The sequence below is a fragment of the Gavialis gangeticus genome, unplaced genomic scaffold, assembly GCF_001723915.1.
Source record: "Gavialis gangeticus isolate Ggan-Ray unplaced genomic scaffold, GavGan_comp1, whole genome shotgun sequence".
NCBI classification, from domain to species: Eukaryota; Metazoa; Chordata; order Crocodylia; family Gavialidae; genus Gavialis; species Gavialis gangeticus.
The window spans coordinates 220,198,024-220,222,023 of NW_017729032.1; the positions used below are offsets into that span (position 1 = coordinate 220,198,024).

General features: G+C 41.1%; 1 protein-coding gene across 1 annotated transcript in view; it reads left to right on the forward strand.

The window, feature by feature from the left end:
- Positions 1 to 1,548: 1,548 nt before the first annotated feature.
- LTN1 (listerin E3 ubiquitin protein ligase 1) overlaps positions 1,549 to 24,000 on the forward strand; it is a 66,433-nt gene continuing 43,981 nt past the window's right edge. The window contains exons 1-15 of the mRNA XM_019524412.1: positions 1,549 to 1,644; positions 2,103 to 2,306; positions 2,957 to 3,055; positions 5,115 to 5,345; positions 6,250 to 6,302; positions 9,003 to 9,183; positions 10,125 to 10,298; positions 12,665 to 12,855; positions 14,547 to 14,694; positions 15,143 to 15,928; positions 16,535 to 16,576; positions 18,693 to 18,885; positions 20,448 to 20,687; positions 23,583 to 23,736; positions 23,963 to 23,996. Of these exons, the coding sequence (XP_019379957.1) occupies positions 1,603 to 1,644; positions 2,103 to 2,306; positions 2,957 to 3,055; positions 5,115 to 5,345; positions 6,250 to 6,302; positions 9,003 to 9,183; positions 10,125 to 10,298; positions 12,665 to 12,855; positions 14,547 to 14,694; positions 15,143 to 15,928; positions 16,535 to 16,576; positions 18,693 to 18,885; positions 20,448 to 20,687; positions 23,583 to 23,736; positions 23,963 to 23,996 (2,772 nt within the window). The 5' untranslated portion in view covers positions 1,549 to 1,602. The remainder of the gene's footprint in view (positions 1,645 to 2,102; positions 2,307 to 2,956; positions 3,056 to 5,114; positions 5,346 to 6,249; positions 6,303 to 9,002; positions 9,184 to 10,124; positions 10,299 to 12,664; positions 12,856 to 14,546; positions 14,695 to 15,142; positions 15,929 to 16,534; positions 16,577 to 18,692; positions 18,886 to 20,447; positions 20,688 to 23,582; positions 23,737 to 23,962; positions 23,997 to 24,000) is intronic.

Genomic DNA, 24,000 nt, shown 5'->3' on the forward strand with positions numbered 1-24,000 from the left:
AGCATGGACTTGTGCCCCTGCAGCTACTGGGCAAGCAGGGGCACATGGCAGGTGCACGGCTCCCAGGGGAAAGGCAGTGGGGCAATGAGCCCCAAGCCTGCAGTGGGCAGCCTGCAGCCATCCTCAGTCCATTAGGCTCTGCTCCAACTGTGCTGCCAACAGGAGCAGAGGGGAGAAGGATAGGCAGGCACTTGTCCTCCCTTTCCATTTGGAAGAGGTGGTCACCATATGATCTGCTGGTCTATAGCAGACCCCCACCAGTACATCACCCTTATTGCTCTCCCCTCTAACCTGAACCCATAGACTTTCAACAGGCTGGTTTCCAGTTTCATACTGGAGCTCTGAGCAATCATATGGCTTTTACTGTAAAGCGCAACTTCTCTTCTCCCCTGCCTGTCCTTCCTGAACAGTTTATACCCACCCACGACAGTACTCCAGGCATGCGAGCTCCCACCACATCTCTGCTATTCCAGTCACCTCATAGTTCCTTGACTGTGTGAGGACTTCTGAATAAATCCCTTTAAAAATCATTTTTGTTGAATTCTGCAACTGTGCAGAGTCAAAGAGACCACATGGTATCTATCTATCCTGCCTGCCTCCCTTTCCTTTCTTCCTTTCTTCTTGTGCCTTTGCGACCAGGTCTTTAGCTGAATTCACAGATGTGTTGGAATCTGCCATGGCTGCATTCTGAGCCCTTCTGCTATGGCCTCAAACTTGAGCGCAACAGAGCTCAAGGCTATTGAGGTAAAACATCTGCTTGGCCTTTTGGCTCAGATCAAGTGTAGTCCTGGGGCATCCAAGTCCCAAGACCTCTGTGGTTGGTCTTGCACATAGGACGCCTGCTGATGGATTTGGAGTATCTGAAGTCCCAGGGTGAGTTAGGGGGGATGATCACCAGTTGTAGCACTTGAGTTCTGCTTGCTCAATTGATATGGTTTTTGGAACTCAACTGATACGATTTGGAACTGATTTGACCTGCAGCACTGAATATATTAATAAACAAAATAAATACACTCCGAGGTATAACTAGGAAGGTTGGCTCCCTGGGAGGCGAGGGCCAAGAATTAGGGAGGAGCGGGAGCGTGTCTCCTAGCTATCTCTGGGTGCAGGTGTTACCCTAGCCTAGCCTCCCGTGAGCCCTCCTTCTGGTGCTCCTCCTAAATCAGCACCTGGAGCCTGCGCCACTTGCCAGGCCCTAGTTCCGGCAGCTGGTTGGAGCGGGCATGGGCAGAGCTTGCAAGGTTCAGGCCACAGCAGAAGCGCGCACGATGCGGGATCGCAGCACGGCTGGTCACAGGGGCGAGGAGGTGGATGCCGCGTGGTCTCCCTGTCTCTGCACGCTTGCAGGATTCAGCAGACCCTGTCCCCTTCCCAGAGCTGCTCTCCGTGTTCTTAAAGCGAGAACACGACAGCACCCGCGCGCAGGCGCAAAGAGTCCCATGCACCCTCACGCGTCCCCACCCCGAGACAGCTTGGGCTCCGCCTGTGACGCAGCACCCGGGGAAACCCCGGCCCGGAAGTCCAGTTCTCCCTCTCCCGGCCCAGCGCTCGCTCAGTCCGGGCCCGGGTTTGGGTGCTTCTGTCGCCGCCGCCGCCGCCGCCATGGGGGGGAAGAACAAGCAGCGAACCAAGGGCAACGTGCGCGTGAGTCGGGGGGGCAGAGCGGGTCCTCGGGAGCGGCTGCGCCAGCCAGACCCCCGCGCGGGCCCTCCCGTCCGTTGGGGGGCGGCCACACACACACACACACGCACACACACACACACGTGCGTGCCACACAGATGTAGCACATGCCCACTATACACACCATGTACCACATATGACACACACACACTCTGTCTCTCTCTTTCTCTCTCTCTCTGTCTCTCTCTCCAGCAGACAGCCCTGGCCTTGGGAGGGTCAGTCAGTTTGTGGTCTGGGCCTTTTTGGTCTGCTCCTGCGGCTGTAAGGCAGGCGGGACATCCACGGATAGAAGGTGGCTTTCACTGAAGCCCCCTGAAGACCTTTATGAAAATGATTTTGAAAACCAGCCTTTAGTTAGAAGTAGAGGGATTTAAAAGGATCTAGAGAATTAATGCATATTTTCTCTCCTCATTTTATACTAGCCTTCTAGCAGTGGTCAAGCTGCAGAGCTTCTTGCCAAAGAACGTGGAACGGTGCCTGGATTTATCGGCTTTGGAACATCTCAGAGCGACCTAGGATATGTTCCTGCAGTTCAAGGAGCAGAAGAAATAGACAGTCTTGTAGATGCTGACTTTCGAATGGTATTGCGAAAACTATCTAAAAGAGATGTCATAACAAAATTAAAGGTAGGTGTATCCTTCATCCCTGAAAATTGATTTTTTTTACAAATTTTCCTTCAAAAGAAAAATAATTTGGAGTGAAAACCTTAATCTGCTGAAGACATTGAAAAACTCTCCTTGATTTCAGTAGGGTCAGTTTCCCCCGAGATAATTTGTGATGAAGTCAGACACTATACAACTAAATGAAAAAAGGCTACTAGGCCTAATAATAATTTATGCAAAATTCTTATTGAAGCTTTGCTTTGAAAGAGGTATATTTTTATGGGAATGGTTAGAGAGGAAGCTTTCAAAATACTGCTGCATTTTCATGTTAGTAAATTTTATAGATGTACAGTGACTCTTTTAACTTTTTTGGCATATGTTCCTTAAATGTTGCATAAAACTACATTTGAACTGCTTGCAGTTACGAGGATGCCGTGGAAAATCTCTAGAATGATCTGTTGTTTTCTGCATTTTTTACAGAGAGAGGGTCTGTAAGAATAACTGCAGTAAATTAATGTGTGGAGATTTATTTACAAGAAATGAACCAGTTCCTAGTTTCATGAACAAATACTAAAATATAAAGCAAAAGTTTGATTGTACTAAATTGTAAGGTATTTCTACCTGTTTGTTTGTTTTTTTTTTTTTAATTCCTATTATTGACATTTTCGTTTTAGGCTACGCAGGAGTTTGGAGCGATGTGCAAGGAAAGAGAAGCAGAGATTGTTAAAGGTGTTCTTCCTTACTGGCCAAGAATTTACTGTAAAATCTCTCTTGTAAGTATTAAAGATCATATATTTTTACCCAAAAAATAAATCAGTCCAATTTCTCTGGGCACTTCTACCTTAATCCATACAGCAGTCATATTGACACACTGAGTTTGGTATTATGATGTGTTGGCAAACTTGGTTTGAAAAATAATTGTTCAAAGTTTGAAAAGCATTTTTTTTTTATGAGGCTGGATGCCTCTGAAGGGCATGGTTTGTACTGGTTTTTCTGCTCTGCACTTGGGTTTTGGATAGAAGTTGTTGATTATGAACACCTTAGGAGGTGATATGAAGATTTACTAGCTTCACACTTCAATGTAAAAAAACCCCAAAACCCACAGTTTGATTTCACAGACATCTATACAGGTAATAAAAACATCTTCAGCCCAGTGCGATGCATTCTTTTTATTAGTTACCTTAAATATTAATAATTTGGGATAGAAACCAATACCTGATGGGCATTAAGACAGTTTGCATTTGGCCAGGTTATTCCATAATTATCCATTCTGATATTCTGTAATATTTCTCTAAAGTATCTGACCTTGGTCCCTGTCAGAGATCAGATATTGGAACAGATATTAATCACTATTCTGATCCAATACAGCAATTCTTAAATGGAACCACAGAACACAGAAGGCTGCTATTTATATATATCTTTACCAACAAAGGTTTAATGTTTACAAATATAACATGTACATTCCTACAGGCACCCCGAGTAGTTTAAAAAAAACAAAAACCAAAAAAAAAAACCACTGTATGCAGGAAAGTGTTATAATTGAAGGTAGCTTCCTGTTTTTTCTTGTACCAATTTTCTTAATCTAAGAAGAAAATGTAAACATAGATAAGATACTGTTACAGTTATTCAATAGCTAATGGAATCCAAACGGAATTAAAACTCTGCCTTATAGGATATACTACAGGTCATGATTATATTGGTGTTGAATTGGGGCCCTAGCCTATACTAGTTAAAAATACATACTATTTGGGCACGTCTACATGTGCGCTCAACTTGTACTTGCTAAGGCAGTTACTAAATGCAAGTACTAAATGACTGCGCAGTAACTACCATTACTGCTTTGTCCCAGCGGTGTATGGGTTGTTTCTGACCCTACTTTGCAGAAGCAATGAGCTACTGAGCAGTAGTGTCAGCATCATGGTTTGTGCCGCTGATGGTATGTCGCCATAGCGATGAGCTATGGCCACATAGCATCTCGTGCACATGTGCCCTGTGTTTTGCAAATTTGAGAATAGTTTTAAAAAGATGAGTGTGGAGCTGTCTCTTTATGCAGATTGAATTAATTTCTTTGCTGGTCCTTTCCTTATAATGCAGCTAAGTCAGCTACACTCTTCTGAGTACAGCCAAATATAGAGCCTTACTGGTTTAAAAACGAAAGGGATAAATATATTTTAAAATACATTTTGAAGCAGGCTGTGCTAAAACTGTATTTCTTGTCTGTATTGGAGATTTAAAGAGTTAGCAAATCCCAATAATTTTTAAACTAGATTAAAATTGACCTTGAATTTTTATGGCAGTCAGTTATATTTATGTTCTCATTCTGAATTTACTATTAAAGCTTAATTTAAGAAGTTGCAGTTTCTAGGTTGATAATGTTATGACAGGTGTTGGATCTGTAATTCATATCAGTAGTCCCATTGATTATTAAAGCACGTGAAGTCAGTGGGATTATTAAAATTACCAAGGATCAGCCATATCAATGCAGATAGGAAGATCTACTCAAAAATATATATTGGTCTTCAAGGCCTTTCAGTAATTATGTTAAACCAATGCTTTACATTTTTTATTTAATAATCTTTTTCCACTTCTTTGATGAGGAAGCTTGGGATTTCACAAGAATAATCCACTGGGTTTGGGATAGAAGGATTCCATTTTAAGCCTAGATGGACTAATAATATGATCAGCACATCAATTTCTGCATAGACAGCAAGCTTTTCTTTTTTTGGGTGGGAATAGTTGAGACATGACAGTAAAACAGAAGCATTTCTGCTCTAGAATACTTGCCATCAGAAACTGTGTCTATATGTATTTAAATCTTTTATTTTAAAACAGGATAATGACCGCCGTGTTCGAGAAGCAACACAACAAGCTTTTGAACAACTTATTCTTAAAGTAAAGAAACACTTGGCTCCTTATTTAAAAAGTATCATGGGATACTGGCTGATTGCTCAGTGTGATACTTACTCCCCTGCAGCGTCAGCAGCACAAATTGCATTTGTGAAAGCTTTCCCTTCAAGCAAACAATCTGAAGCCTTGGTATTTTGCAGAGATGAAGTTTTGAATGTGAGTTTGCAGAATATGATGTCCTGATTATTTTTTTTTTGCAAGAACTGGTTACCTTTCAGTTACTTTTTTCCTTCCCTTCTCAAGTCTCAACTCAGGCATGTAAAATTTAGAAAAGCATATTTCTGCCCCCCTGAAACTCCTTATTAATGTGAGAGATGTTTACCAATACCTCCCTTAATTTTTCATACACGTTGAGTCCATATAACATTGTACAGCTTGTGGATGTGGAGGTAAGGATTTTTTTGGTTGGTATCTTTTATTGGACCAACTACTACATGGACTCTGCAATATTCCTGCTATCCGTTTCCATGTAACAAATGAGAGTTGCAATATATGTTCCAAGCCACATTCACGGGTTGCTGATAGTATGTGCTGGCAATAGGTAGAGCTGAATGGTGAGCGCAAAATCACATTCTGCATCATTTTAAGAAGTGTGTCTGTGTCTTTTTTGCAATAAGTTAAAAGCCTTATATTCCACTATTTTTGAAGCCAAGCCAATTGATCTTGGACAATTTAGCGTAAACGGGAAATAGGTTGTAATCAAACTTCTGAGATGCAAAGCATGCTAAACTTTTTTATTGGTTTTATCCTGGAGATACGTGGCTCCTCTGTGTCAAAAGTGGCTGTATGATCTAGTGGTGGCTGGAACATGGTACTAGATTTTGGGAACCCTGGTGTCTGATCCTGTTTTTGTCATTAGTTCATGGATGATCTAAGTCACTTCAGTTCTCTTCTCACTGATTTGTTTTCCCATTTAAAAAAAAAAAAATGAAAGAAAAAAAGTGCCTAATAATTACATGCTGCTGAGTTCTGAAACTCCATTATTTGTCCTTATTCCAAGTAATTTATAGCATATGATTAACGTTCATCTATGAATAGTGTTTTCATTTGTCTTGTCTAGGTGTTACAAGATCATCTTCTGAAAGAAACGGCTGATACACTTAGTGACCCTCAGTATGTTCTACTTTAAAGTTACTAGTTTAAAAATTTGTTTTGTCCTAAAACATTATATTCTGTTTAGCTACTTGAATCCATGTCAGTAGGTATATGAAACAGCATTTGATAAAAAGATCAAATTAATTTTTAGCCAAATCTGCGGAGAGAAAATATAATGGAGGTGCATTATAGTATATGGCAAATCTATAGCATTTTTATTTTTTGTTAAGGAAAGTGCTTTTTTTCTTTTCGGTGTTAGCCTGCCAGGCTAATAGGGCTTTCTAGTTGAATCTCTGTATGATACCATGTGGGGAACCTGTGCTTGGGAGTCTTGCTTATAAGTAGGTTTTTAGGCTGGTGGCATGCACATTTAACCATATATGCTGAGGTGGAACAAAACCTAACAGCAGTGGTAATTGGTACTTCAGTAAAATATTGGAAAGCCCTTTAATACTGTGATGGTGAGCAGAGTTTGAGAACCTGTATAGGAAAAATAGACCTTGGCTCCTAAGTTATTTTTAATAGGCTGTATAAAGCAACATGACTAATATCTAGTATCTGTCAAGTTCGTGTTCTTTCATCCTCTGTTGCGTCCCGCCCTTCCTTCCCTATTCCCCATCCTTGCTGTAGAGATGAGTGTGTGCAGGGAACATTTTACTTTTAGAAATAGTTTAATACATATTCATGCAAGTTGCTAGGTGTATGGTGGAGAATTCAGAGTGAGTTTCTTTGACCTTTCCCTTACAGTGGGAGGTTAGTGAGGTTTGTGAGTTCTGCTTGCTGTGGATATTCATTCTTTAGCTGTGGCTAGACCCCCAGGAAAGCCCATTCTCCTACAGAAAGAAGGTTTCATTGTGCTAGGGGAGCATAGGGGTCAAATAGAGTTTTTGTCTTGGTGCTTTGGATTGCGCTTACCCAAGGCCATTGAGCATCTTAAATATAAGGACTGAGATTTTGAAACCTGATTCCTGAGTCTGTGGGAATCTGCTGTAGGAAGCAGACGGGAGGTATGTTGCTTTCATGTGTTTCCACCATTGTTGAGGAGTAGAGTTGAAGTTTTCTAAACCTGAAGTCTTCATGCTGTGATCCATTGCATTGCTGTAATTCAGCTGAGCAGTGATGAAGCTATAAATAAGTGAGGCGAGACCATAATTAACTGGGATTGCATAGAGTCTGCTAGTCAATAGAGGTGGTGTTGCTGTGGCTACAAACCGTTCAACATGCTTTCCTCTGCCCATGCCTGTCATCTGTGTCTTGTCTTGTGCTTTTGAGGTTTAACCAGCTGTTTTTCACTGTTGAGCTAGTCCTCATGCAGATGGTGAGCCACTTGGGTAGAAATGGTATAGTCGTGATTGATAAAGCATAAGTAGAACTTCTTGATGTCTGCATATTGCTGACACCTAATCCATGTCATGTGGCTGCATATTAAATTTGAATGAGAGGTCATTTATCTTTGGGAGGGGTTTGGTGATGAAGGGACAGTTTTCCCATTGCTTATTGTTGGAAATGCCTCTGCGGGAAGGACTCAGCCCATTTTAATAGATTCCTGAGGCTCTTTCTGATTCTTTGCCACCTGTCCCAGGCAAAACACCAATATCTCATGATCAATTACTGTTGAATACTGAAGAGAGGTTCCAAAGGATGAAAATTGAGGTTGGCCTCATATTCTTTGACAGACAGGCATCCACTAAAACTCTATCAGTGTTATATTGTGACCTGAATACTGATGATCCTGGGACTGGCATATTTGCTTCAGTTAGAAGAGCTTGTAGTTGAATTTTGTTTAGTTTCTGTGTGGGCCTGCTCAAGAGCAAAAGGTTTTGGTACTTACAGGAGCCCAGTAAGTCCAGGTTGGGCCTCTTCAGCATGGGTTAGATTATGGCTTCTTTGAGTTTTACCAAGGGCGTTTTTTACCAGTCTGGCATGGTAGTGGTCAAATCTCAGGGACTCCTTTAGGGTGTCCAGAAATTTTTGATGAGTTGAATGTGCTGAATTCTCCAAATTCAGGCAGGTGGTTGGTTGGGGAAGGGGGGTGGGGTGTGCAGGAAGGATAGGTCCAGGTGGCTTGGGGAGCTTTCAGATATGCCTACTGTATTTGATAAAGCCAGCAGGTTTTCTCAGCTCTCGGTATACAGTTCTGATGCCAGGCATATCTTTTGGGCTTGAATTCAATTTCTGTGCCTTCCGTCTTGTTTTCTCTGCATCTTCAATGAGCCAAGAATCCTGGAAGGATGAAGCTACCACAGGGCTCTTAGGCTAGAAAGGGTGCCGTCTTTCCTGCTTTCAAAGGAGACACTAGTCACTTGGGAGCCTAAATTATTTTATTTATTTATTTTTTAGTGAAACTTTTGGCTTCCAAGTGCCTAAGTCTCTTTTGAAAAATGTATTTTGTCTAGTAATTTTATCCTCCTGGATTGCATGCATCGTTGATAAGTAGCTGGAAGACAGGTTACCTTGAAACTTGGCCTTTTAGGAGCCAACTGAAGAAGAAAAATGAACTTTCACAAAATTCTTTCCTTTTATAAGTATGTGTTTAGTGAAATTTTTAAACTACCAGGAAGCTCAGTGTAGTGAGCACTGTTACAGTGTCTATTAAGAATGTTAAGTTTTCTTGTATACAGAAAAGCCTGAGAAACCTGTTGAAGACCTATAAATATACACATTTTGTTAAAGCTTAATTTATTTTGTTAATCTTTCTTTTGTTTTTTGTTTTTTAAGAACAGTACCAGAGGAAGAAAGGGAAGCCAAATTTTTCCGAATTCTCACCTGTTCTCTGTTAGCCTTAAAGAAATTGCTTTGCATGTTGCCAGAACATGAGAACCGTTCACTTGAGGAGAAGCTAATGCCACTTCTGTGTCAGCAGAAATTTTGGAAATACAGCAAGCACAGTGTACCACAGGTTGCTTATCTTCTTTGTTCCTTTATATGTTTTATTCACAAATGTTACTTTGAAATTGAGGGCATTAAGTGATCTGCTCTACTGTGCAAGAAAGAATCGACTGTGGGGGTTCTGCTGATGTATATTTAACATAGTCTTCCAGTTACAAGACGTGTCATGCTTTAGGCCAGGGGTGGGCAAAGTGTGGCCCGTGGGCTGGATCGGGCCTGTGATGAACTCTCTTTCCTGTCTGCCCCTACCTGTGTTGCTGTGGCTGGTTTCCACAGAGACCCCAATAGCGGCAACGCTGTGACAGCACGGGACCAGGGTTTCCATGGAGGTTGGCCCCAGCAGTGCTGGCAGGGTGTGCAGCTGGGAGGGGAGCTGCTCTGGGGCTGGGATCTTGCAGCGGTGACAGCATGGTCCAGAGCCAGGCAGAGCTGGGGCATGTGGGCAGTGGGCTTCTGGGAAATGGTGTCTGGCCACTGGCCAGATCTGCCATTTTGCCCACCCCTGCTTTGGGCAGATTGGACAAGCTTGCCTGAAGCCAGCATCATCTGTTTTATCTGAAGTTTGCTGCTGAATTCTTGTAGATGAAGCAAACTCCAGAAGCTTAATGCACAAGGTCATAGCTGTTTTTAGGTGAGTCATTATCTAAATTATTTTTTGGCCTTCACTTTGCCAAGAGTTTTATATTATTATCAGTGCAGAAGTGGCATAATTTCAGTGATGCATAAAGTGATTCATATAGTAGTTTGTTAAAGATTTTGGAATGCTTCAAGATACAGTGCACTGCATAAAGATGTCCATTGTTTGTAATGTTTTGTTTGACTGAAAAAATCTTCTTTTCCAGTAATCTAAAATCTTCTGTCATGTAAGTTCACTGTTTAAAAAAATTTTTTTAAGTTGAACTTTTGTGCTAACTTGCATTTTATTTTGACTTTGTGTGCGTCTTCCTTCAGGTTCGCTCAGCGTTCTTTGAGCTGGTTTCTGCTCTTTGTCAGTACCTGCCCGAGTCGATTAAACTTGAAGCACCACGTGTTTGTCCTGCAGTACTTCTGAGTATTGATGACAGTGATGCAGTTGTGTGTCCAGCTCTTTGGGAAGCCGTACTTTATATTGTTGCTACCGTTGAGGTAGGCAGAAAAATTGAGAGACCAGTAGTTTATCTGATTATTGCTATGGCTTAAAGTTTCATGAAGTAATTTCACATTGAAATTAGGCAGCATTACCTGCATATTGGAAAAGTACATAAATTGCTTCAGTGCATGGTATCATTCTGTCCTACCATCTCTTTTGTAATTTAATTTGTATTTTGGTTAATTTTAGGTAGTAAAACCCAGTTTAGTCTTATGGGGTTGTTTTGTTTGCAGCAAGCTGCCATATGAAGAATGAGCTGATTAGCTATTTGCTGCAGCTTTTACTTCAAAGGGCACCACTTCTCCAATCAACTAGAGCCCATCAGAGAAGTGGTACTTTTTGAGATAAATTGCTAGCAAACAACTGGAGCATTTCAGTGATTCTGCATACTCATTTGCTGCAGGTCTGTAATCCCCAGTTACTTGGCAAACTCTCAACTTCATAGGGGGTTTAAGGAATCTAATTCTACAGAGCACCTAGGTTCTGCTGTACTAATTGTACCTTTATCCTTTATAACCACTTGTTTTTCCTTAACTGTGTGGAAAATGGTGAAGATGAAACAATTGTCAACAGGTTGTTAAAAGCTTTGAAAATGATAGGAGAGAGTCATTTTCAGAGGTGCTCTCACTCCTCATATTCAAGGCAGCCCCATAGTGGCTTTCAGATACCTTGAAAAAGAGGGAGTTTAGCAGTCCTGAACCTGACAATACCTTAGCATGAGCTGTAAGCAGTGTTGGCTAAGTTTGCTACTATCAGAGCCCTATTTTCAAGGTTACTAGTTGCAGCCTGCAATCTTACTAGCAGCCCTGAAAAGGAGGGGAGCTAATCAACTTTGGGGCTGCTAATACCACAGTAGAGATGAACTGTGTTTAATGAGCAATGTGTGTTTCCATTAAGTTTGATAGGTGCATTCTCTCGGTAAGTGCCGAGTGTTTTTCAGTCCTGAGGTTGTGCGCGTATATGGACTACATTGGTACAGCTATTTGGAGTTTATGGACAACATTTGTGGTTTGTTTTATCATTCGCTGATTTTTGTTACCACTCTATTCCTTAGGTGAAATCTTGGTCTCTTGTAAGTCAGTGGAGTTTTGCTATTAACTTCAGTAGAACCAGGATTTCACCTCAAATACTTCTGTTAAGTGGGATCCTTCTTTGTAACGGTTACATCACTATTAAGCATGACCACAGCCATATATGAAAATCGGTAAACTTTCTTTTTTTCTTCGCAGTTTATCAGTGCAAGTAAATGATACTGTTATGTCTGGCTTTTTTATTTTTTGGTCATTTGGTTTGCTTTACAAATTAGTCCTAGATACAAGATCAAAATATTTTTTCCATGAGTTCTCAAATTCCTAATGCTAGTTAGGTTGGTGATGGGTTAAATCTGGAGCTAAAATAAAAGTAACAATGTCAAAGAAGAAATGTAACTAAGTGGTATTAGTAGCCCTGGGATTACTTGAAACAAGTCCATTTTGACTGATGCTTACATAGCTAGAAGATCCTCACTTCACTTAAGATCAAAAAATATTATTCTCAGATTTGGTAGTAACTGAATCTGAAATGCTCAGGGAGAAAATGAGGCTTTAAAGCTACTGACCAGTCATAGATTCATAGATTAAGGGTCGGAAGGGACCTAGTAGATCTTCTAGCCCGACCCCCCGCCAGGGCGGGAGAACAACAAAAAACCCCAAAAGGGAAACGGGACTCAAATGAGTCCAGCCAGGTAGGCATCCAGCCTCTTCTTAAAGACCCCCAGGGTAGGGGCCAGCACCACTTCCCTTGGAAGTTGGTTCCAGCTCCTAGCCGCCCTAACTGTGAAGTAGTTTTTGCGGATGTCCAATCTATACCTCCTCTCCATCAACTTGTGCCCATTACTCCTTGTTATGCCAGCGGGCGCTAGGGGAAACAGCGTCTCCCCCAAACCCTTCTGGTCCCCCCTAGTGAGTTTATAGACGGTCACCAGGTCCCCCCTCAGCCTTCTCTTGTGGAGGCTGAATAGGTTCAGGTCCCGCAGTCTCTCACTGTAGGGTCTGCCCTGTTGTCCCCGGATCATGCGGGTGGCCCTCCTCTGGACCCTCTCCATGTTGTCCACATCCCTCTTGAAATGGGGCGCACAGAACTGGACACAATACTCCAGCTGTGGCCTGACCAGCGTCGCGTAGAGGGGGAGGATCACCTCCTTGGCTCTACTCGAGATGCACCTGTGGATGCATGACAAGGTCCGGTTAGCCCTGCCAACCAGTCTGTTCAGAGTGGATGTTAACTTTGCTGCAGTGAAAGGAGGTACCCTAGGTGACCCAGGAGGAGCTCTCCAACCAAATAACTTTGGAAATTAACTTATATCTATAATGTCTTTCTGTAGGACTGTTGGAGGCATGTAAATGCCAAAAAGGGAGTTCTGCCAAAGCTGTGGACCATGCTTCGAGAAGGTGGACGAGGTTTAGCTACTGTTATATATCCCAGTCTCTTGCCATTCATTAGCAAGGTACCTCCTGGTGTTACAGAACCAAAGCTGGACTTCTCTAGAGCTTTTTTTAGCTCTATGATTCAAGGGTACGAATCTCACATTTTTTATATTTAATTTAAGGCAGCATTTTTATTTATGTTTGGAAATAAAAAAAATGCCAAATTACTTAAACTATTTAACATGTCTAGATATAATCCCATTGTTCTTGAGGATATTTAAATACATGAAGCAATAATTTATTTAATGAAAGGATGTTATTACCAGTAAGTATGAAAACAATATGGACAACATAAGTATTTGAAGATTTTAGCTGCATCTCAGCTAAAACACCTTTCTTGCCTTAATCTCAGTTTTAAATGTATACCTGCTCCTTCAGATTCCTTTTTGATTGGTCTTCATATCCTCCCAGTCCAAATAATTTCAGTCTAATTTCCTTTACCACTAGATGAAAATGGTTACATTTTTTCTCCCTCTGTAAAAGTATTAAATCTCTTTTGCCCATGTGCAAGTGTAAACCTAATCGGCATTCTAGCAGTGAAGTTAGCCATATATCAAAACTCTAATGGTTGTTTTTAAACAAATTTGAACTTGTATGCCTTGGTCCTCTCAGAATAAATTTACTTTAAAGCATCTCAGAAAATATACATACAATGATGCTTTTAACTTAATTCATTTATTTTTTTTTCTTTTAAATTTACAGATAGATGTTTGTGGAGTAGAAATCTCTTTAAATAGCATTTAAAAATGGCTTGGTGAACTTAGTGTTTAGTATGGCTTTTTTTTAGCATATGTCTGCTATTTTGTTTAAATGTTCTTTTTCATTTACAGAACTTGCAAAACTAGTTGTTCAATGTTGCTTTTTCCTAGAGCATGTGGGATTCTCTTACCCTGTGCAATTCTTACAATCTCTTACACTAGTAAGAACTTTCCTCATTGAAACAAACTCTGTATTCAGCAATTGATTTCTATACTTATCTGCCCACCCTTTCTTTCTTCCTTCCTTCCTTCTTTGATCACTTTGCCCCTTTCTTTCATGCAAGACTGAACATACAAGGCTGAAGTTTAAAAATTGACTTCAGCTAAGTGTGTTTAGGACATCAGATTGAAATACAGTAAAAGCTTTGTTATCCGGCTCCCACGGGGAATGGAGGTGCCAGATAACAAAATATGCTGGATAACTGAGCAGTCCAAACAGGCGTCTTTGCCTGTTCAGGCCGCTACCTGTTCCACCGTGGCTGGGGTATTGCCTCCCCTCCTGCCGCATTGCCGCCCCTCCTGTAGGCCCTGAGGGGGAGAGAGGGGGGACCCATGCAGCCTGCTATGCCCCTGGGCCTTGGGGCTTGGCAGAGCAGGCTGCTTTCCCCCAGGCCATAGGGGCTCCCTGAAATCGGAAGTGCCACAGTGGGCACTTCTGGTTTCACTTTATCCTTACAAGCCATGAGCATGCTGGTTAACATAACGTGCCAGCTTGTAAGGTGCCGGTTAACACAGCTTTTGCTGTATATAGTCACGGCTGCATTTGGCTGGTAAGCCATAATTATTTTTTTCCTCTTGATTGCATAGTTATGAATGAGTCAACTAGATAAAGTTGCATTTAAATGTCCAGAGTTCTAGTTTTGATGTCAGATGTGTTTTTCTGAATTTCAGCTTTGAAGTAACTTTATTACCTCCCTCCTCCCCCACCCCATGAACAGCATGTGCGGTGTTGTATTAAATATGAAATAAAATTGTTGACCAGTGACTTTTTTTCAGTCCTCTTAATGTTATATTTATTTAGGCTGTCAAGTGAACGAGCCATATCCAGCCAATCGGAATGTTCTGCAATCATCACTGCTTTTATGGAGTGTTTGCGATATGCCATGCTACAGAACATAGGCGAAGAAGATGAACAAAAACAGATTCAAGAAATGCTTATATATGATCAGGTGTTTATTATGCAAATACTTGAAATATTTTTTTTTTGTTTTGGCCAAATTTAAGAAAATGTTCAGTGGGAATTTATTCAATATTCTGTGGAGTTTAAGAAAAAGTAATGTGAATTTTGCTTCTAGATCCTTCCTTCCTTCCTTCCTATAAAACCAAACACTCTAATGAAGTGTGTGTTTACTATTTGAAAAGAGTGTTGCTATTAATAAAGTATAAATATAATAAGTATAATATAATGGATGTAAACAGCACTTTTGTTTAATAGAAGAAGTTGGGTGGTTATGATGTCATTCTAACCTTGTTCTCAGAGTTGCTGTTAGGTTGATGTTGTTTCTATAGCTGTTGAATACTTTGCTATGAAAACTTCTTGGGATTTCTGAGCTCAGAATGATTATCCAGTTGGGTAGTATTCAGTAACTAAAATCTTTCTTGTGTTTCTGTTTGTAGCTAATTCCTCTCATTGATGCTGTGCTTAAAGAAACCAGATTACAAAATGGTTCATTGTTTTACCAAATGGCAGACACGTTGAGCTCTTGGGAGATGAAGGCAGAAACTTTAAATGATGATGGCTCTGGTGAAGTTTTCCAGAGAGTATTGTTGAATTTTTGGGACAGTCTTTTAAAATTGTGTGTTCTCCATGTTGATATGGTAGATGCTGATGAGAAATCTTTGGTTGCTATATCCTGCTTGTTACAAACTCTTCATAATCCAGAGAGCTCTATAAAACCAAGCAAACGGAAAACTATAAAAATTAGATTTACAGATGAAGATGAATCTGAAAAGAACTCTGAGTGCAGGAAGCCTACTGAAGTGACAAATAACAGTGAATCTGAAATTCTGGCTGACTCTCCACACACTTCACTTCTAAGAAAACAGTCGTTAGAAGATTTGGTTTGTAGACTTGCTGAACTGAGTATTGTATACATCAATGAACAAACGTCTGATCAGCATTTAAAATTTCTCTCTGCTCTGCTTGGCTCCTTTTCTTCAAACAGAGTATTTCAGGTACTGTTAGAACAAGAAAACGAAAATACCACTCAGGCGGTATCCCACGAAGATGTAAAACCACAACACGAAAACCCATCCATACAGTTTTTGCATCAGAAAGTAATAACTTGGTTAAAGGAAGACTGGAGGAAGGACACAGACTTTCTGGTTGATATTTTGTACAGCATTCTGAATTGTTGTCACAGTAGTACAGAGAGAAAAAGTATTCTTGATGATTTGACTAAGGTGTGTATTTTGTTTAATTTTTTACTTTGCCAGTAGAAGAATTTGTCGTAATGATTAACTGTGATAGAGCTAATTGCTATTTTTGAATTATAGCTGTTTCTTAGTTTGAACTATGTCAGATTAATACATGTTTTGGATACGTCTGACAAAGGAAATGCCCTTGGGAAGAACTACCATTAGAATATTAGAAAACGGTTTATGACAAATGTGCGTCTCAGACTTGATTTTATCTAGGAACAAAGAACTTCAGAGCAGTACATCATTTTCAGTATATTATTTATCACATTCTTTATACAGTGTGGCACAACATTATTGACCTTTAGTTTTTTCATCACAGCCATTTCCTATTTTGACAGAGGCACAGGGGTCAGGAGAAAAATTGTAATGCCATCCATTTAGGCACCATAGAACTTACATTCACAGAGTACTGGCTTCAGTATGATCAGTCATAATTATGGGAATAATCTTTGTTTACTACTCAAACTTGACAGTATGCAACATCTTTAGACATTAAAATTGGACAATAAGTAGTAAAAGTATTGTATAAGCATTCCAATCCCAGTGAAGTCTTATTAACTGTATCTCTGTTCATTTTTTTTCCATTAGATGGATCTGAAATGGAACATCTTTCTTCAAATAATTCAAAAGGTATTTCTTTCAGGAATTTGTTTTTGAATGCAGAATTTGGGATACTTGCCACCTTTCAGTTTTGAGAAGTTATGGTAAATGGCAGATTGGTCTAATTTTAAAATCTAGCAGTGTTTCTACCCGAAGTTAAGAGTTCCATTTATATCATTTTAATGGAGTGTCTCTAAGGAGTTCTGGCTTGATGGCACTGGTATTTCTCTTGATCCGCAGAGTGTGCACTCATTGTCCCCATCTAAGCTGTCTTCTTTCAGCCTGTCTCATTTCTGATCTAGTAGGACTTTTTGCCCATTCATATGTTTGGGTTTCAAGTGGTCAGGAGGAAGGGTATTAATACAGTTGGTGATGGTTATTGTTATGTGAATTCAACTCCTCAATCACCATCAACTTGAGCACATGAGCTTTAGAAACAGATACTTAAATTGAGGCACTGTTCAGAACCTCATGATGTACTGAAAACTATGAATCAAGTTATCCAATTTTTTAGGCATTTTCTATAGCTTTCTTTGCTATATTTCAGACACTAATACAATGCCTGGGAAGTAAAGAAGTATTATTATTCCTGTCTTTATACACGGGCAGGAGTGGAGACACAGAATGTAAGCGACTTGCCTGAGGTGATAAGTGTAGATTCTAGCACAGCTGGGATCATTTAGTTCACTGTGCAGTACTTTAACCACAGTATTCACCTTAATGAATACCTCACATTTTAAAAATCCTTCCTGTTGTTTATCATTGTATTATTAAATTGGTCCATCACCTAACAGAATCACTTTTTCTTTGTGTGTAATTTGCAGAGATGTGGGGCAAAAAATTTTCCAGTGCTTTATTTTTCTGTGGGAAATTTTCCATTACTAAAAATTCATTGCTTCATAAAATCCATTAGTAACAATGAATGGATCCCAATACAATATTGGGCAAACGTGCCAGTTTCAAAGCTGTAATTAATGTTTTTTCTGGTGATTATCCCTAGGAAGTGTGTGAGAGAGAGTACATATATGTTTTATTGATTTGTAAACAGGAGGGTAAATACACTCACATAATAATGCAAACCAAAATCAAGTTATGAATTTACCTAACTGGCTCTGCAGGTCAAATCAAAACCAAAGCATGGCATATCATGCACATTTCTTTGGGTGTTGAAAAATTAATATCAATAGTTTGCAATGCCTTCATTTTTTCTTAAATTTTAAACAAACAATGTAAGGGAAGTACATGCTTTTGTATATTGTCTTTACATTTTTACAATTATTCCAATAAAAAAAAATCTTTCCATATAAAGCTGTGAATTTGTTTGAATATAACATTTAAGCCACATTAAGCATGCTGTACTTATTTGTTTTTCCTAATCAAATATTTCTGTTCAAATACTTGTGGCTATTGGGACATAAAATTAACATGGGGGTACATATTTAGTAAACACAAATAAATAAAAATAGTCAAACATGCCAAATGAGATCACACTCTATTTAGGGCATTGGAAAATTTTCTGGAAAACCCATGTCTCTTGTAATGTGGCATCTTAGAAAAAAGAATCAGCGTTTCTTCAGATAACTTACAGTTTTTAATGTATAGGTATGGAATATTATCTCTGAAGACTACATCGTAATCTTGTGCCCTTAGAGTTACCATATTTTCCTCAAGTAAAGCATGCACATTTCCCCCCACAAAACAGCTGGGAGGAATGGGGTGCACATTATATGCGAGAAATGCAGGTACCTACAGGTCTGGAAATGTGACAGTGGGGAGCAGTGGCAGAGTTAATTGCCACAGTTCTGGGTGTTATGGCAATTAACACTGTCACCACTCCCCTGCCACGAAATTTCTGGACCCATGGAGTCTTCCCCTTTCCTGCAGTCTCATGACATGACCCTGTGTGCGGGCCCAGTCTGGTGTTGGGGGGTCATTCCATGGCTGGACCCAGTGTGAGGGCTCAGACCTGGCTTCCTAGTTGATACTACTCAGTACTGTACTTGTACTACAAGGTAACAATTCTTTTTCTTCAAGCTGTCTTTTAACAACAGGGTGTGTTTTATATTCCAGGGCATGCCAAATATTAGAAAATGTGGTATTAACCTCAAAACGGTGCTTAGAGTTCTTTATTTTCCTTGTAATTTAGGCATGCTCAAGCTCAGTTAAACACTCGTTAGTCTGTGATTGGCTGAAAGGGGACTTACTCGGAGAAAAGCTTGTAATGTTAGTAGATGATCTGTGCTATGTGGGATTAAAAACCACTACATCCTTGTCAGAATCGTACTCTTCAGAAAAGTGGACCCTCTTGAGCTTGGTGTTGTCGCAACATGTTAGGAATGGTGAGTCTATTTATACTTTGGGGATTGGGTGAACTTCCTGAGGCTTTTCCAGAAATCCTATTTTTACTTTATACCTCTTCCTTTGTTTGCTAGAGCTGATTTAATCACATCCTGTTAACTTCATCTACACCAACTGAGAGTGGTCAGTTAATATGCTTTCCCTTCCATCCCTCTGGTAGCAGAACCAGCATTTATCGTCTTTCTGTAGGATTTCCAGCAATTGTATTTTTCTTCAGTGTGTTGGCTAGATTTAGTAGCAGATAATGCTGCAGAATAGGTATGTTGCGAAGATCATCAGTATTAAAGCTTATTGTTAGAGGTCCATGATAAATACTTATGAACAGTTTATATGCCCATGTTCTAGAATGGGTGGGTGTTCATTAGGGGTGCACCAATAAAGATTTTTTGGGATGATACTGATGGCCAGTTATTAACAAGCAATATTGGCCAATACTGATCCGATTGCTTATATGCAGCTTGGAGAGCAGCATCCAGCTGTTAAGTCTGTTGTGAGGGAAGGGGCATGGGGCACAGATCAAGGCCCCTGTGGTGAGGGAGGGAGTGGGGTTAGGGCTAGGGCAGGCACTGTCCAGCCAGGGTGGAGCAGGGTGTAGGATGGAACTAGTGGCTCTTCCTGGTGGGAGGGCTGTGCTTGGGGCTGGCAACAGTGATGTTTGGAGGGAGGGGGCTATGGCGAATTCTGGGGTGTCCACAGCCCACTTCCTCCCTCCTAGTGATGTAACCCTCTCCCTCCCAGTGTCACCACCACCAGCCCCGAGTGTAGCCCTGGCCCAGGTCCACCCCCGCCGAGCCCGGCACTACCTGCAGCAGCAACCCACCCTCGCCCTGCGTACAGGTCCAGGTGGCACGTGCCCCCCATGGCTCCCCTGGGGTGTGCATAGCGGTGGGATCTATCTCCCACTCCCTGCATCCCTCTGATGCTGCAGCTGCAGGCATGTGGTATTTATCAGCGACATTATTGGCCACGTCAGCCAAAAAAAGCCGATTGCCAATTATGTCAGTTTTCCTTTTATCGGTGCTGATACGATATGGACCAGTGTATTGGTGCATCTCTAGTGTTCGTGAAACTCTCATATTTGCTATGGGATCCCCGAGTCTTCTCTTGGAAATCTGCTCAGCTGTCTGCAGAAATTGAGCCAGCTTGAAAGCCCAAATGCTGCACTGCAGGGCTGATTGTTTGCCTTATTGGGAATGAGGGTTAGTGTAATAGATGGCTGTAGAGGTATGACTGCTATAAACCATTTGTTTTATGCAAAGGATGGTGCAAGAAGCTTCAGCAAAAATTTGTTGTATGTGTTTCATTAGGCTGTTGCATAATGCCTAAGGTGAAGATACAGAAGCTTTACCATGTATAGAAATGAAGCTGTCTTCCCTTTAAATCAATCTGGTATTTGTGAATCGGAATCTTGAAAATATTGATTAGAGTTTGCTGAATTTCACATTATCCTACTTGCCATGGAAGAACTGCAAAAATGTCTTGTCTTTTTTTTTCTTTCCCCCCCGCCCTCACTCTTCCACCCCCTACCCTTCTGTCCTCCCAGAGTTCTTGATTGGTGAAATTTATGTTGAAAGGATTATTGATAAGCTTCAAGCAGCTTTGTCTAAAGCTAGGGATCTTTCTGAAGCTGGAAATACTGAACCTTCGGTATCTTTCATCTGTGATGTAGCCTCCAGCTTTTTCAGTTCTGTTAAAGGGTGCTTGCTGATGCCATCCTCAGAAGATTTGTTATTCACTATTTTTCAGTTGTGTGCACAGAGCCAGGATACTACACGCTTGCCAGGTAAGCAAAACAAAATTTTATTTGCAAACCAAAATCTGACTTTGAAACGCACATTTCTATAATTGCATTTGTTGGTTTGCACTGAGGGTTGAATTTCAAGGCAATAGGAAAAAGAAAACTTTTTGAAAAAAAAATAGTACATTACTTTCATAATAGCCCTGTAAAGCCAGATCAGTAGTTCATACCTGGTGGGACATGACCCCCAGGTGGTCATGTAAGATGGTTAATTGGCAGATGAGGGGAGTGTCTAAAGGAGCTTGAAAATTGCTTTGCAGTCTAGAGAAGATCTTTGTAAAGCACATAGGATCTGCTCTGCTCACCTGCTCCTTTTTCTAGCCTCCCTACACTTCCAGTTTCTCACCTGCCATGACTTTATTGTATGTTGTTGGGGAGTGGGGAGTACTTTGACCAGTAGCAGTCTTGCAAGTATCCTGGTCTTATCTGATCAGGTCAGTCACCCTTCCTGAGTCTCTTGTCCAGCCATGCTCACAGAGTGCTTTCCCTTCCAAGCATTGCTCCTACTGGTTTCTTAGGGCTTGTTAGGACTTCAGCTATCATAGCCTATGCCCCCTTTTCCTCTCTGGCTGCGCCTTGCCTTGGTCCAGTGATTTAAGATCTCAGCTTCTGGGGGTGTTGGCCTGGCCTTGACAGCAGTCCCCTCCCTCCTGGGGTTATGTCTCCGTATCATAGTTTCTGACAGCTTGGGGCTGTCTCCTGGTCCCTAAAAGCAGGGAGTGCACCCCAGCACCCTTGCTCATGGCCTTCTCTACCTCTGTAGCCACAACCTGGTCCTTCAGTCACAAGTCCAAATTGAACAAAACACAAGCCAGCTGCTTCAAAAAGAAATCCAGTAGTTTCCCTCCTTGGATAAATGCTGCCTATAGGCCTTACCTGCTTAGGAGCCTTCCTCCCTGGCTTCTCTGGGCAGGCTAGGTGCCCATCTGCTTCCAAGAGCACCCATGCTGCAAAGCTTGGAGATTTGTAAGTCTCCTGGTATGGCCCCAGGCTGGGTTTAAATCTCCTAACCCAGCCTTCTCGTGGTCTTCTGACTGGGTTCACTGCATCCAGTGACCATGTACAGCCTGTTGCTTATTAGCTGCTTGGTCTGATCTGTCCCAGGTTTGGCATACCTGCACTGATTTTTGTAACTGCCTACTCTATCAAGCCCTACTAGTAACAGGGACAGGGGTTCCCTGTTATAATTTTTCTTGCCATACACCTCACAATTCAAGACCTATTATTTTCTGGAAACCTCAGTACCTCAAAGCACATAAAAAGTAACATTGTCCCTGGTCGAACTTGTTAGAAAAATGTTCTGCCCATGTCTAAAAAAATTAGCAATATTTTTTCCCCACAAAGTTTAGCATACATTACTCTTGCATAACAGCTTTAAGTTGGAGGGAGGTGGACTTCATCAGAGATGTGCCTTTTGCTATCCCTGTGAGAACCTGTTAAAATTTGGCCAAGCTATAAACCTTTTGCGTAGGGGAAGGATGGGACAACCCACTGTTGACTTGCCAGAACTTTGCAGCTAAGTCCCTGAAGAGTCTAGACACGCAAGGCATGCTGCAATCCAGGATCAAGCAGGATTTACCTTGCACTTGAAGATCTAGGCTGCTACAAACTGGCTTTGGTCAAGACAGTGGAACTGAAAACAGAAAATCTGGGCATTAATTGGAGATGGAAACTAGAGGATTAGGACTGGAGTGGGAGCCAGTGGGTAAGGGAGAGACTGGTCAGTTGAGTAGCCAGTAGACAAGACTGGGACTGGGAACTGGCAGGCAGGGAGAAGATTGGTTGGAAAAAGTAACTGGGCTTGGTATGGGAAGCCTGAGAATTGGAAACTGTTCGTTCATTGGGGAGAAAAACAACTGGACTGAGGAGTTGTGGGTGGGGAAAATCGGAGTCTTAGGGGGCATAGGGCAGAATGGGTCGGGCCTGCAAGGAATGGGTAAAAAGGGTCTGTGAGCTTATAGCGCATATCTCTTCAAAGCTTGAAACTGAACCCATGATTACTGAGTTTTGCCACTTCTCAATTGTCAGTAAATATCATTTGGACTTACTGGTTAAATGGCTTATCTACTATGGTTCTAGTTTTATGTGAAGACTGAAAACCTAGTATGGCTAAATTAGTGAAGGCCCGTGGTTACAGCCCCACTTGATGACTTGACAGGGTGCAAAGTTAGTAGCTAAAAAGTATTTAAGATCACTTGTGATTTTTTTGTTTATATGCATTATCTCCAGTCTTTAGTTACATACTGTTTTTTCCATGGAATTCCTGCCTCATTCTTTCCAGAGGATAGACCTTGGAATGAATTAGGGTTGGGTAGTAAAGACACTATGGTCTGTGATAGAATAGGAAAGAATTATGCTGGGGGTTGCAGAAAAAGAAAGGATGTGTACTCCTGGTTTACTGAATGCTGTCTAGGACAGTGTTTCCCAACCGATGTGCCGCAGCACAAAAGTGTGCTGTCAGAAATGAACAGGTGTGCTGTGGAAAATTTTTATTAATGTAAGTGTGCCTTGAGGCTGGAAAAGGTTGGGAAACACTGGTCTAGGAGAATTAGATTCTATCTCTGTCTCTGTCTCAGTTCTTAGGGGGCTCTGGACTATCCTAGGAGCAGGTCATGTAAAGCAGAGTTTTTCCTAGTGGTTATTAATTTAGGATTCTTCATTTCCTTGGTGAACGATTTCAGACCTTCAGGTCTGACTTAAAGCAATGGCAAGTGCATTATTTTTGCTCATTGGGGGATTTTTTTTTTTCTAAAGACAGCTGTTTGATCAAGACAATCCCATTTCAAAAGTAACCATTCAGAAGAGAAACTTGTATACAGCATGGCATTGAGCAGTTAAATTTAAATGGTCTGGTTTTTTGTGGGGGGGGCTTGTTTTCAGATTTGCTTGTGCGTAAATTAAGGCATACCTGGTTGTCTGGCATGAATTCACTTGTGCATCAGCTGGGCCTTCTGCAGAAACAGAGCACCTTCTTGCAAAAATCTGCATTGTGGGTCAAGAATCAAATTCAGTTTTCCCCTTTGGACATTAAAAGGTAAGTATTTGCAGTTTAGGTCTCTTCATATTTTAGTATTGTCCCAGAGAATCAAAATAGATATTTCCATCCTATATTTTGTACTAAAAAATTAAGATATTTGTTTTCTGTGCATGGGGAGAAGCAAGTGTGTTCCAGAAGGCACTTTTGAAAAGCCATGTATGCTGAAATGAAGTATGTTCTTGTCACCTGATGGCTTAGTTAACATTTATTTTCCTTTTCTCAGCCTTGAGGTGTTGATTTCTGCAATACATGATTTGCTGA